Source organism: Eubalaena glacialis, chromosome 8 (assembly GCF_028564815.1).
Source record: "Eubalaena glacialis isolate mEubGla1 chromosome 8, mEubGla1.1.hap2.+ XY, whole genome shotgun sequence".
In the NCBI taxonomy this organism is placed as follows: Eukaryota; Metazoa; Chordata; class Mammalia; order Artiodactyla; family Balaenidae; genus Eubalaena; species Eubalaena glacialis.
This window is the reverse complement of record NC_083723.1, coordinates 18943662-18956192: the sequence shown is the minus strand read 5'-3', so window position 1 is coordinate 18956192 and position 12531 is coordinate 18943662. Positions and strand designations below refer to the sequence as shown.

At 39.3% G+C, this 12531-nt stretch overlaps 1 protein-coding gene across 5 annotated transcripts in view; it reads right to left on the bottom strand.

Moving 5' to 3' along the window:
- PUS7 (pseudouridine synthase 7) overlaps positions 1-12531 on the bottom strand; it is a 61158-nt gene that overhangs the window by 32525 nt on the left and 16102 nt on the right. For all 5 annotated transcript variants that reach the window (XM_061197608.1, XM_061197606.1, XM_061197607.1 and 2 more), the window contains exon 5: positions 6849-6993. In XM_061197608.1, the coding sequence (XP_061053591.1) occupies positions 6849-6993 (145 nt within the window). The remainder of the gene's footprint in view (positions 1-6848; positions 6994-12531) is intronic.

Here is a 12531-nt window from a genome sequence, read left to right as displayed (position 1 = left end):
ATGGTTTACAAAGGTCTACTGGACAGAGAGAGCAGCTGGCATTCAATACCTAATTGTCATTCTTGGGGGAACAGGAGACTTTAAAAATTAAGTCAGGTTAAATATTAACTTCTGAGCCACTGTTACTTCGATTGCTCAACATTTTAGAAACTGGCAAACATTTCGAGACTTTGGAAAATCTGACTTTTAAAAACTGTTCTTCCAAACGAACATTAAAATTACACTACAATCTAGAAACATATATTTAAACAATATTAAGATTTCGACTTCAGTTGCCCAAAGAGTGTTCTGAAAAATCAACACTTTGGGAAAAATGTGTAAGCCACACTGCACGTCCCAGATGTTGTACAATAATGTTTGTGAGTCTTGTGTGACACACAGCTGCAGCTGTTATTTGAACGCATCTAATTCAGTTGATTTCTGTAACTCTATGAAAGAAAGACTGTGAAAAAATATTTCATATAATCCCCAGAAGTCTTCTTTTAAAAATGTTCCTTTGTCTTTGTCCCTTTAGCATGAACTCATGAATCCTTCATCTTCAAAGACATAAGAAACTTCTGATACTAAAGTTACTTGTACACCTGCCTTTGTCAAGGCAAAAAGCACTGCTTCATAGGTTAGGGATATAAGCTACAATGTAGAGAACAAATTGACCAATAAGCTGTCTTGGAAAACTGCCATAGCATGTATGCTTAAAGTATTACAGAAAAAGCACTGCAAGTATTTCTTGGGCTCTTGGTGTGAATTCCTCACAACTCATCCTCAGAAAATTGTGAACAGGGATATTATTTTTGGTTTTCCTTCCAGCTCCCTACATTTAAGCAAAATTGTCTATACTTAGCACCTGTGACAAAAATCATTGGCATTTCATTTTATCTACATGAAACGCCAACCGCTCTTACCTGCTGCAGTTCTGACCTCTGTCCAAATGCACAGCATAAAGAGCACAAGAGAGCAGTATTTAATTTATAATAATATTAAAGTGCTTTAGAAGTGAACATGCAAATGATCGCATGGAAAGTTTCTACTGAGGACTCCTACAGCGCCTGGTGGTTATGTGGTGGGTTAACAGCCATTTAGACGTTAACAATGGAATGCTGCAGAGGCAAACAGTGAACAAGCACAAAACTCACCGACAGGTCCAGGCCTCCCTGTCTCAATCCCCTCACAGTGGCCTGTCCACTCACCCTCAAAAGCTGCACTGTCTGTGCCCACAGGATGTAGCAAAAGGTGTAAGACTGGATGCAAAATGCCTCCCATCCAGAGATGTGTTTTCTTAAATATGGGAGGACGTGTACCAAAACGCTATTTGTGATTATCTTTCGGTTGTGAGACTGCAAGTAATGACTGTTTTGCATTGTGCTTTTCTGTGTTTTATGAGTTTCCTACACTGATTTTTTTATTTGAAAAAAATGCAAAAAATTATTATGGAAAACAGTTCTCAAACTGATAGATTAAAACAGATTTAAGAGACTTACCCACCGAATGCAATGTTCTGACCTTGTTTGTATCATGATTTAAACAAGTCATCTGTATGCAAAAGGCATTTCTGAGACAATCAGAGAAAAACTGAACATGCACTGGGTATGAGATATTAAGAAATTATTGTTGATTTTGTGGGGATGTGATAATGATTTTGGGTTTTAGTTCTTATCTGTCAGATACATACTGAAGTATTTACGAGTGAAATGAAGTACTATGCAGAATTTTCTTTAAAAACACTCCAACAAAGGAAAAAAAAGTGGGAGGAACAGATCAAACAAAACAACAGAACGTTAATAATACTGAAGATGGTTGATGGGTACACAGGGGTTCAGCATATTACTTCCTTTATTTGTCTGCATGTTTGAAAATGTCCATAATAAAAAGCTTTAAAAATATTTGTGATAAAAGTTGATGAAGTGTAGCTACATTTTCCTCTAACTACCCTTTCAGTACGTTCAAAATTAACTATAGTGGCAAGAAATAAATGAAACCACAAGACCAAAAAACTAAATGCTATTACACCTTAAGAGAAACCATGACAACTGATATGAGTTTGGCTCACAAGCATGCATCTTTTATTAGCAAATCCAAGCAGTGAGCATGCATTCAATTATCTCCTCTGCAAGTAACAGACATAAGGATTCTTTTTCCAAGTGCACTCAGTACACAAACTAGTAATAAGCATATGCATTGATTAACTGGGAATGTTTTGAATAATGGACAATCAGTGAGTCTCAACTTATTCTGGGGAATTTGTTTGATTTCATAAAACTCCAAATCCTTGGAATGCTAGGTAGCATAGATGGTAGCTTTACAATTTAAGTGAATTTAAAATAACTTTCAAACATTTTTGAGACACTCTGATTTAAAATATGAATGCAAAGAATTCTCAGGCTAGGAAGGAACCTTCTGATGGTCTAATATGGCAGCCCCAGGAGAGGAGAAACAGAAACCAGATAAAAAAAGAAAACGACATTCAGGAAGATTCATGTATTGAGCAAAGAGATCCTCATGAATAAAGAAGGAAAAATGTTTGTAGCTCGAGAAAGATGACAGGATGGGTAGCATGCAGAACATTCTTTCCTTCTTATTCAAGTCCATTTCCCCTGCTGCACCCCTGCACACCCACCCTGCAGCTTCCTCAGGGGTTCTGCTCCAGCCATCATCAGCCCCCTCCCTCTCCACTGGCTCTTTCCCGTCAGCATATCAATATGCTCAGGGCTCTTGCATTTTAAAAGTCAAACCTACGTCTCCCTCTCCTTAACCATGTTCCTTTCCTTTCTCCTTCTCTTTACGGTGTATTTATCGTCTTCCATTCTCAACCTACTGTGTAAACTGGTTTCCAATCATTCCACTAAAACTGCTCTGGCAAAGACACTGATGATCTCCATATTGCTAAAAATTGGTGGACATATTTCAGAGTTCCAATCTTGTTGGAACTGTCTGTAATATTTTCCACAGCTAACCACTCTATCATTGAAATCCCCTCTTCCTATGGATTGCATAACACCAGGCTCTCACAGAAACTTAACTTTGTATCTGTCTGGCTCTTCTTCCTGAGTCTCTGTGGACTCCTCCATCCAGGTATGCCTCCTGGAAACCATTCATTTCACACAGTATGGAGAATCTCTACATATTACATGCCACAAAAAATTTTTTTAACTTAAATCTTTAAAAAGGTTTTTGGGGATGTATACTATCTATCTCAAAATATAAGTTAATTTACCTGAGTATATGGTTTATGATAATTATGATATTTTCAGAAGAATACCATACGTATGCTTTAGTAGGTAAATCAATGTGCCCTATCAGACTGGATTAACACACAAAATAACGTCTGAGTTAAAACAGTTGGTAATTTGTGTTTGGCCACCATGATTTAGAATCTACCACACCTGTGTTTTAGGATGCATGGCCCTATCTGAGGTAAAGAATGTTGCAAATCTGCTAGGACTTCCCTGATGGCGCAGTGGTTAAGAATCCGCCTGCCAATGCAAGGGACATGGATTCAAGACCTGCTCCAGGAAGATCCCACATGCCACGGAGCACCTAAGCCCGTGGGCCACAACTACTGATTCTGCGCTCTAGAGCCGGCGAGCCACAACTACTGAGCCTGCGTGCCACAACTACTGAAGCCCGCGCGCCTAGATCCCGTGCTCCGCAACAAGAGAAGCCACCGCGGTGAGAAGCCCACGAACCGCAATGAAGAGTAGCCCCCCACCTGCCGCAACTAGAGAAAGCCCGTGCACAGCAACTAAGACCCAATGCAGGGACTTCCCTAGTGGCGCAGTGGTTAAGAATCTGCCTGCCAATGCAGGGGACACGGATTCAAGCCCTGCTCCGGGAAGATCCCACATGCCATGGAGCAACTAAGCCCGTGCGCCACAGCTACTAAGCCTGCGCTCTAGAGCCCGTGAGCCACAACTACTGAGCCCGCATGCCACAACTACTGAAGCCCACGCGCCTAGAGCCCGTGCTCTGCAACAAAGAGAAGCCACCGCAATGAGAAGCTCGCGCACCGCAACAAAGAGTAGCCCCTGCTCGCCTCAACTAGAGAAAGCCCACACACAGCAACAAAGACCCAACGCAGCCAAAAATAAAATAAATTAATTTTTAAAAAAAGACCCAAATGCAGCCAAAAATAAATAAAATTAAAAACTTAAAAAAAAAAATTTAAAAAAAATGTTGGAAATCTGGTAGACAATGCATGACCCACCAGTAACAATTTATGTCAGGGTTTGGTAGTGAGGGAGCTCTAAAAACATTCTATCTTAGCTTTGCAATGAAGCTTTAAAAGCTAATCCACTCAAATGCTTCGTGAGGTGGCCCAGGAGGATGAGCTGTCACTGGTACTGCATTCTGTTTGCAGAGGCACCAACAGCCCTCTTCAGGCACCAGCTCTCCCTACTTTCTGAATGCTGCTTACTTTAGGCCACCCCCCGTGTGCAGGGGGGCGGGGGGGCCAGATCTGCAGAAGATGCGCATAGGCTCTCAGGTGCCCATCTGGGCCCATGAAGAGGCGGGCGGGAACACGCAGATGGCAGAGCTCTAGTCGATCTCTGACTAAATGCCACAGCCCCTCGAGCCCCAGAGGTCGAGATCTCCGTCCAAGCACTGATTCAAGTGGACCTGCCTTCCTTTTTACAGTGAGAAATTCATACTTTACTGAAGATGTGAGAAGGGAAATGGGTTGGGGGGGTGGTGTTCATGTCACACAGAGCTCAGCACCCCCCTTGGAAAACAGGGAAATTTTTTATTTGGAAAAAAAAAGAAAGGTGGGTGTGGAATAAGCACAGAAAATGCAGATAAAGACAGAACACGAGAGATATGGAACCACTCACTTGAGGGGGCAACTGTACTGGCCACCTTGGCCTGCAAATGCCAACATCACAAAAATGCTTAGGTCATCCTCTAAGATAAAACAATCATTTCCAAGAAGTAACCAGTCAAAAAAACAGAAAAAAAAATTGCCTTTTCCAATCTGCTTCCTCGTGACCAGTCGTCAGAATGAGACGCTGCCTCTTCCTCTTGCCTTTGCAAGAGGGTAGCTGACCAACGAGGACTACCTGTCTATAAGGAACACCTCCCTAGCAGCCCTTCTCAACCTGGGCTCCTCGAGAGAATGAAGACTGAATGCACCAAGGCATCTGCTTTACGTAGGAAGTCACCTTCTCTCCTCCACAGCTAGATGAGTTGCCAGCTACATGCCAATTGTGGGAGAACAGAAAAAAACAGCCATTCACATCATTTCCTACTGGGCTTAATTTGCCTGGACAACCCCGGCTGCAGAAAAGCTGTCAAGGTTATATTTTATTCTATGACTCAGACATCAAAGAAACATCTAGTACCCAAGCCATTGGACTGTGGATTGAGAAATGATTAACAATTTGTGCCCTCCATCATTATAGGTCACGATAAAAATAAAAATAATTAGCAAAATTTCTATCTTATCAAATAAGGTACAACAAAATAAGTATTGAATTCCAACTCAGACCTATGCTGGGGCCTAGGACTGTGTTGTCTAATATAGCAGGTACAACCCACATGTGGGTACTAATCCCTTGAAATGTGATTGGTCCAAATTGACATTGTCATAAATATAAATATACACTGAATTTGAATGGTTTAGCATCAATAACATAGAATATTTAATATACAATTTTTCATGAATTATATGTTGGAATTATAATTTTTTGTGTATATTTGTTTAAATAAATTAACAAAGTTAATTAAAAAACAAAAACAACAACCAAAAAAAAAAAACCTTGTGCCCTCAAGCAGTCCCAGAACACTTCATCTCACTGCCCTTTCTGGTATCTGCTGAGAAGTGACGTCCGGCCTCCATCCTCTCCTCCCCACGGCTCAAGGTTTCTCACTTCTATGTCACTAACCAGACTTACTGATTTGATGACATGACTTTCTCAGGCACAGCTAAACCTTATTTCTGCTCCCATTTTTCTCACACCCTCTCCTTTCACTAGAACCATAGTTAGAGACAATTAAGGCTTCATCCACTCACAGCATTAACCTAAGAGAATACTGACAAAGCACTGATGGCTTGAACGCTCTTTTGTTATATAACTATCATCGAGTTTTACGCCAACAAATATACCTAGAAATAACTCTTCACTAACAGGTGTCATCGATGGTAGGGGGGAAGGTGAGGAAACAATTTTTCCTTCTGTAATTCTCATTAAAATTTTATCTGCTGATTTGACAGGTAAAAGAAGAAAAATTACCCAATTTTTCTTAAGGTTATGTGCAAATAGAAATCTTCATGGCTGGAGAAAACAGAACATAAATATCAACAGGATGCACTGACAACACACCCATTTCAAATGAATGCTACTCAGTGAAAGATGGGCTTGGGCGAGGGGTGGTTTTCTATATATTCCACGTTTTTATGTGTAGTGAAGAAGGTACTCACGGTTGGAAAGCAGCAGCACTTTCAATAGAGGGACTTTGCAGAATATGCCACTGGGATAGGTGACAGCAGTTTCTGTTCATCTGACAGCTTTCTTACCTCCATTAAGAGCATAGAATGAGCCATATCCTTCCGTTTTCTTCTTGAATTGCCACTCAGCCTGCTCTGCTCTTCAGGGAACATGTCAAATTCCTAAGACTCTCTCTCAGGCACCACTATCATTTCAGCAAATCCGTACTCACATATAAGACCTACTGTCCCCTTACCAGACACAGTCTGCAGGATTGCTCTGGCATCTGAAATGCATCTGAAATTCACCTTCTTTGAAGGAATGACATGATCAATATCCTTCTCTGAACAACCGCAAAATGACCCTTGAACATGAACAGGCAGAGAGAAGGAGGAGACGGAAGAAATGCCGAGTCACTAGCATACTTACTTGCCAGAGCCTTTTTTCCAGCTGCATGATAGGCTACAATATATTTCTTCCCCTCTCTATCTTCTGTTTTTGTTTCTAATCCTGGAAACAGAGATTTAATCGCTTGATGGATGACGGTTCTTTTCTCTTTGGTGTCCTCAATAACCTATTAAAAACACAGATAATGATACTACTAATTTGACAAACATTAAATAAGGAAATAATACTAAGGAATTAGTAAAAACACTACTCATCTTAATAATGATGTGAAGTAACCAAAGTACAGGGGTATGATTTCAGAAGTCTTTTTTTTAATTAATTTTTTTTTTATTGAAGTATAGTTGATTTACAATGTTTCAGGTGTACAGCAATGTGATTCAGTTATACATATATATATATTCTTTTTCAGATTCTTTTCCATTATGGTTTATTACAAGATATTGAATATAATTCCCTGTGCTATATAGTAGGTCCTTGTTGTTTATCTATTTTATATACAGTGGTGTGTATCTTTTAATCCCAAATTCCTAATTTATCTTCCCTCCCCCCTTTCCCCTTTGGTAACCATAAGTTTGTTCTCTATGTCTGTGAGTCTGCTTCTATTTTGTAAATAAGTTCATTTGTATCATATTTTAGACTCCACATATAAATGATATCACATTGTATGTCTTTCACTGTCTTACTTCATTTAGTATGATCATCTCTAGGTCCATCCATGTTGCTGCAAATGGCATTATTTCATTCTTTTTTATGCTGAGTAATATTCCATCGTACATATGTACCACATCTTCTTTACCCATTCATCTTTCAATGGACATTTAGGTTGCTTTCCTATCAGAAATCTTTTAGAGCTTCACAATATTGCAAATCCTAAGGGCCCATTTGGGACTTCCCTGGTGGTGCAGTGGTTAAGAATCCACGTGCCAATGCAGGGGACACGGATTCGATCCCTGGTCCAGGAAGATCCCACATGCCGTGGAGCAACTAAGCCCGTGCGCCACAACTACTGAGGCTGCACCCTAGAGCCAGCGAGCCACAACTACTGAAGCCCACATACCTAGATCCCGTGCTCCGAGATGAGAGCCACTGCAACGAGAAGCCCATGAACCACAACATATAGTAGCCCCTGCTCGCCGCAAGGAGAGAAAGCCTGCGCGCAGCAGTGAAGACCCAATGCAGCCAAAAAAAAAAAAAAAGAGCCCGTTTATTGAGCTTGTACAGCTGCCAGGCACTGTACCAATCACTTCACAATCACTGTCTTACTTAATCCCAATCAGCTCCCTATCATGCCACCAGTATATCTACTTAAGAGATGAGGAAAGTGAGCCTGAGAGAAGTTAAGGAATGTGTCTAAGATTATATAGCTGTAAGGTGGCAGAGCCAGATTTGAAATTCAGGCTGTCTGACTCCAGAGCCACCCATCACAGACGCTCCCCCTCAGGGACTCGGCTGAACAATGAATACCTCAGGGCTCACAGATGGAAAAGCAGGTAAGCTGGGTCTTTGGGGATGTCAGAAACTCAATTCCCCAGATAGTCAAGTCTACTACTGCCTCCAATGAATCCTGTTCTATACTGAGTAACTTTATGATGACATTCTAGTACATCTGTTCACAAAAAAGGAAAATCTACACCAAGAAAATGTAAACTTATTAGTTACACAACTGTTTTTCAATTTCTGAGCATGTCTTACACTGAGAAATACATTTCATACTTGGACTCAATAGCCAGCAATATGTATGTGTTTGCTCCTTATTAAAAATCTAACAAAAATTTACAGAACAGTATTTATCCTTACGATGTGCAATACACTGTTACTTTCTATTTTATTTTATTACATTTTAAAAATGTTGGTGAACAAGAGCTGGTTCTTTAAAAGGGTAAACAAAAATCGACAAACCTCTGGCCACACTCACCAAATAAACAAAATAAGAAATGAAAGAGGAGAAATAACAACCGAAACCATAGAAATACAGAAAACCTTAAGAGAATACTATGAACAATTATATGCCAACAAATTCACCAACCTAGAAGAAATGGACAAGTTTCTAGAAACATACAGCCCACCAAAACTGAATCAAGAAGAAATATATAGTTTGAACAGACCAATCACTAGAAGTGAAATAGAATCTGTAATAAAAAAACTCCCTGCAAACAAAGGTCCAGGACCAGATGGCTTCACTGGGGAATTCTACCAAACATACAAAGAACAACTTATACCGATCCTTCTCAAACTCTTCCAAAAGACTGAGGAGGAGGGAATACTCCCAAAGTCATTCTATGAAGCCACCATCACCCCATACCAAAACCAGACATAGTCACTATCAAAAAAAAATCTGTGATGCAAAAATTCTTAACAAAATATTAGCAAACTGAATCCAACAACAAATAAAAAAGATTATAGACCATGATCAAGTTGGATTCATCCCAGGGTCACAAGGATGGTTCAACCTATGCAAATAAATCAATGTGAGGGACTTTCCATTGCAGGGGACACAGGTCGATCCCTAATTGGGGAACTAAGATTCCACATGCCACATGGTGCAACCAAAAAAAAAATTCAATGTGACATCAACAAATGAAAAGACAAAAACCAAATGATCATCTCAATAGATGCAGAAAAAGCATTTGATAAAATTCAACATCCATTCATGATGAAAACTCTTATCAAAGTGGGTATAGAGGGAACAAAGCTCAACATAATAAAAGCTATTTATGACAAACCCACAGCCAACCTAAAACTCAAAAGTGAAAAGCTGAAAGCCTACCCACTAAAATCTGGAACAAGGATGCCCACTCTCACCACTTCTATCCAACATAGTAATGGAAATCCTAGCCACAGCAATCAGATAAGAAAAAGAAATAAAAGGTATCCAAATTGGAAGGGAAGGGGTAAAACTGTCATATGCAGATGACATGATTTTATATACAGACAACCCTAAAGACTCCACACAAAAACTACTAGAACTGATAAATGAATTCAGCAAGGGAGCAGGATACAAGATTAACATACAGAAATCAGTTGCATTTCTTTACACTAACAATAAAATATCAGAAAGGGAAAGCAAAAAGACTATCCTTTTAAAAATCGCATTAAAAAACCCCAAAAAACTGGGAATTCCCTGGCGGTCCAGTAGTTAGGACTCAGCGCTTTCACTGCCATGGTCCCAGGTTCAATTCCCGGTCAGGGAACTTAGATCCTACAAGCTGCACAGTGCAGTGAAAAAAAAAAAAACAGAGGAATAAACCTGACCAATAAGGTAAAAGCCTTACATACTGAGACCTATAAAACATTGATAAAGGAAACTGAAGATTCAAAGACACGGAAAGATATCCCATGTTCTTGGATTGGAAGAAGTAATATTGTTAAAAATGGCCATACTACCCAAAGCAATCTATAGATTTAATGTGATCACTATCAAATTACCCATGACATTTTTCACAGCACTATAATAAATAATCCTAAAATTTATATGGAACCATATAAGATGCAAAATTTCCAAAGGAATTCCAAGGAGAAAGAACAAAGCTGGAGGCATAACCCCCCCAGACTTCAAACAATATTACAAAGCTACAGTAAAACAGTGTGGTATTGGCACAAAAACAGACGCATGGATGAATGGAACAAAATAGAGAGTCCAGAAATAAACCCACACACCTATGGCTGATTAATCTTTGACAAAAGAGGCAAGAATATACAATGGGAAAAAGTCTCTTCAGCAAGTGGTGCTGGTAAAGCTGGAGAGCCGCATGTAAATCAACAAAGTTAGAACACTCCCTCACACCATACACAAAAATAAACTCAAAATGGCTTAAAGACTTAAATATAAGACTTGACACCATAAAGGTAGAAGAGAACATAGGCAAAACACTCTCTGACATAAATCGTAGCAATGTTTTCTTAGGTCAGTCTCCCAAGCCAATACATATAAAAGCAAAAATAAACAAATAGGATCTGATCAAACTTGTAAGATTTTGCACAGCAAAGAAAACAAAAATGAAAAAACAACCTACCAACTGGGAGAAAATATATGCAAATGATGTGACTAACAACGGATTAATTTCAAAAATACACAAACAGCTCATATAGCTCAATATCAAAAAGAAACCCCAAACAACCTAGTCAAAAAATGGGCAGAAGACCTAAACAGACATTTCTCCAAAGAAGGTAATACAGATGGCCAATAGGCATATGAAAAGATGCTCAACAATGTTAATTACTAAAGAAATGCAAACCAAAACCACAATGAGGTACCACCTCACACCGGTCAGAATGGCCATCATTAAAAAGTCTACAAATAAATGCTGGAGAGGGTGTGGAGGAAAGGGAACACTTCGACACTGCTGGTGGGAATGTAAATTGGTGAAGCCACTATGGAAAACAGTCTGAAGGTTCCTCAAAAAACTAAAAATAGAATTGCCATATGATCCAGCAATCCCACTCCTGGGCATATATTCAGACAAAACTATAATTTGAAAAGATACATGCACCCTAATGTTCACAACAGCACTATTCGCAATAGCAAAGACATGGAAACAACCATAATGTCCACTGACAGATGAATGGATAAAGACGATGTGGTACATATAATATATACAAGGTAATATTACTGCGCCATAAAAAAGAAGGACATAATGCCATTTGCAGTAACATGGATGGACCTAGCGATTATCATACTAAGTGAAGTGAGTCAGACAGAGAAAGACAAATACCATATGATATCACTTATATGTGCAGTCTAAAATATGATACAAATGAAGAACTTATTTACAAAACAGAAACAGACTCACAGACATAGAGAACAAACTTACGGTGACCAAAGAAGAAAGGGGATGGGGGAGGAATAAATTAGGAGTTTGGGATTAACAGATACAAACTACCATATATAAAGTACATAAACAACAAGGTCCTACTATATAGCACAGGGAACTATCAATATATTCAATATCTTGTAATAAACCCTAATGGAAAAGATTATGAAAAAAGAAAAAAATATATATATATATAAACTGAATCACTTTGCTGTACACCAGAAACTAACACAACACTGTAAATCAACTATACTTCAGTTAAAAAAAAATGTTGGTTAAGATACACTAAATTGATTTCATGACCCACTGATGGACTGCAACCTGCAAGCTAAGAAGATGTAATATAACTACTACCAGCGAAACCTAACACTATTCTAGCAAAATAAAAAATGTAAAAGAAAAGTACACTATAATTATAGATAAGTGACATTTTCATATCAAAAAGTGAGCCAGGGAATTCCCTGGCGGTCCAGTGGTTAGGATACTGTGCTCCCACTGCTGGGGGCCTGGGTTCAATCCCTGGTGGGGGAACTAAGATCCCGCAAGTGGCACAGCGCAGCACGCGCCCCCACCCCCCCAAAAAAAAGTGAGTCTAGATCTAGAATTCACTGAAAGCAATGAGCTGGAATCATAGTTAGTGTGTATAAGTGAATACATATTCAGACCTCAAAAATTCAGAAAGTCCACCCTCCTGTTTTTTAGATGAGGACACTTGTCCATGGTTAATACTCTTTAAGGTAAAAGCTTTCAATAGATGGCATAACTATAATTTTTAAGGTGACACTAAATCTTGCCATCTCTGTAGGAAAAGTGTATTATGGGACTAAGATATGTAACTGCATCGCACAAGCAAGGGAAGCCTGGATCATCCTCCTAGACTACTCTCAAAACCA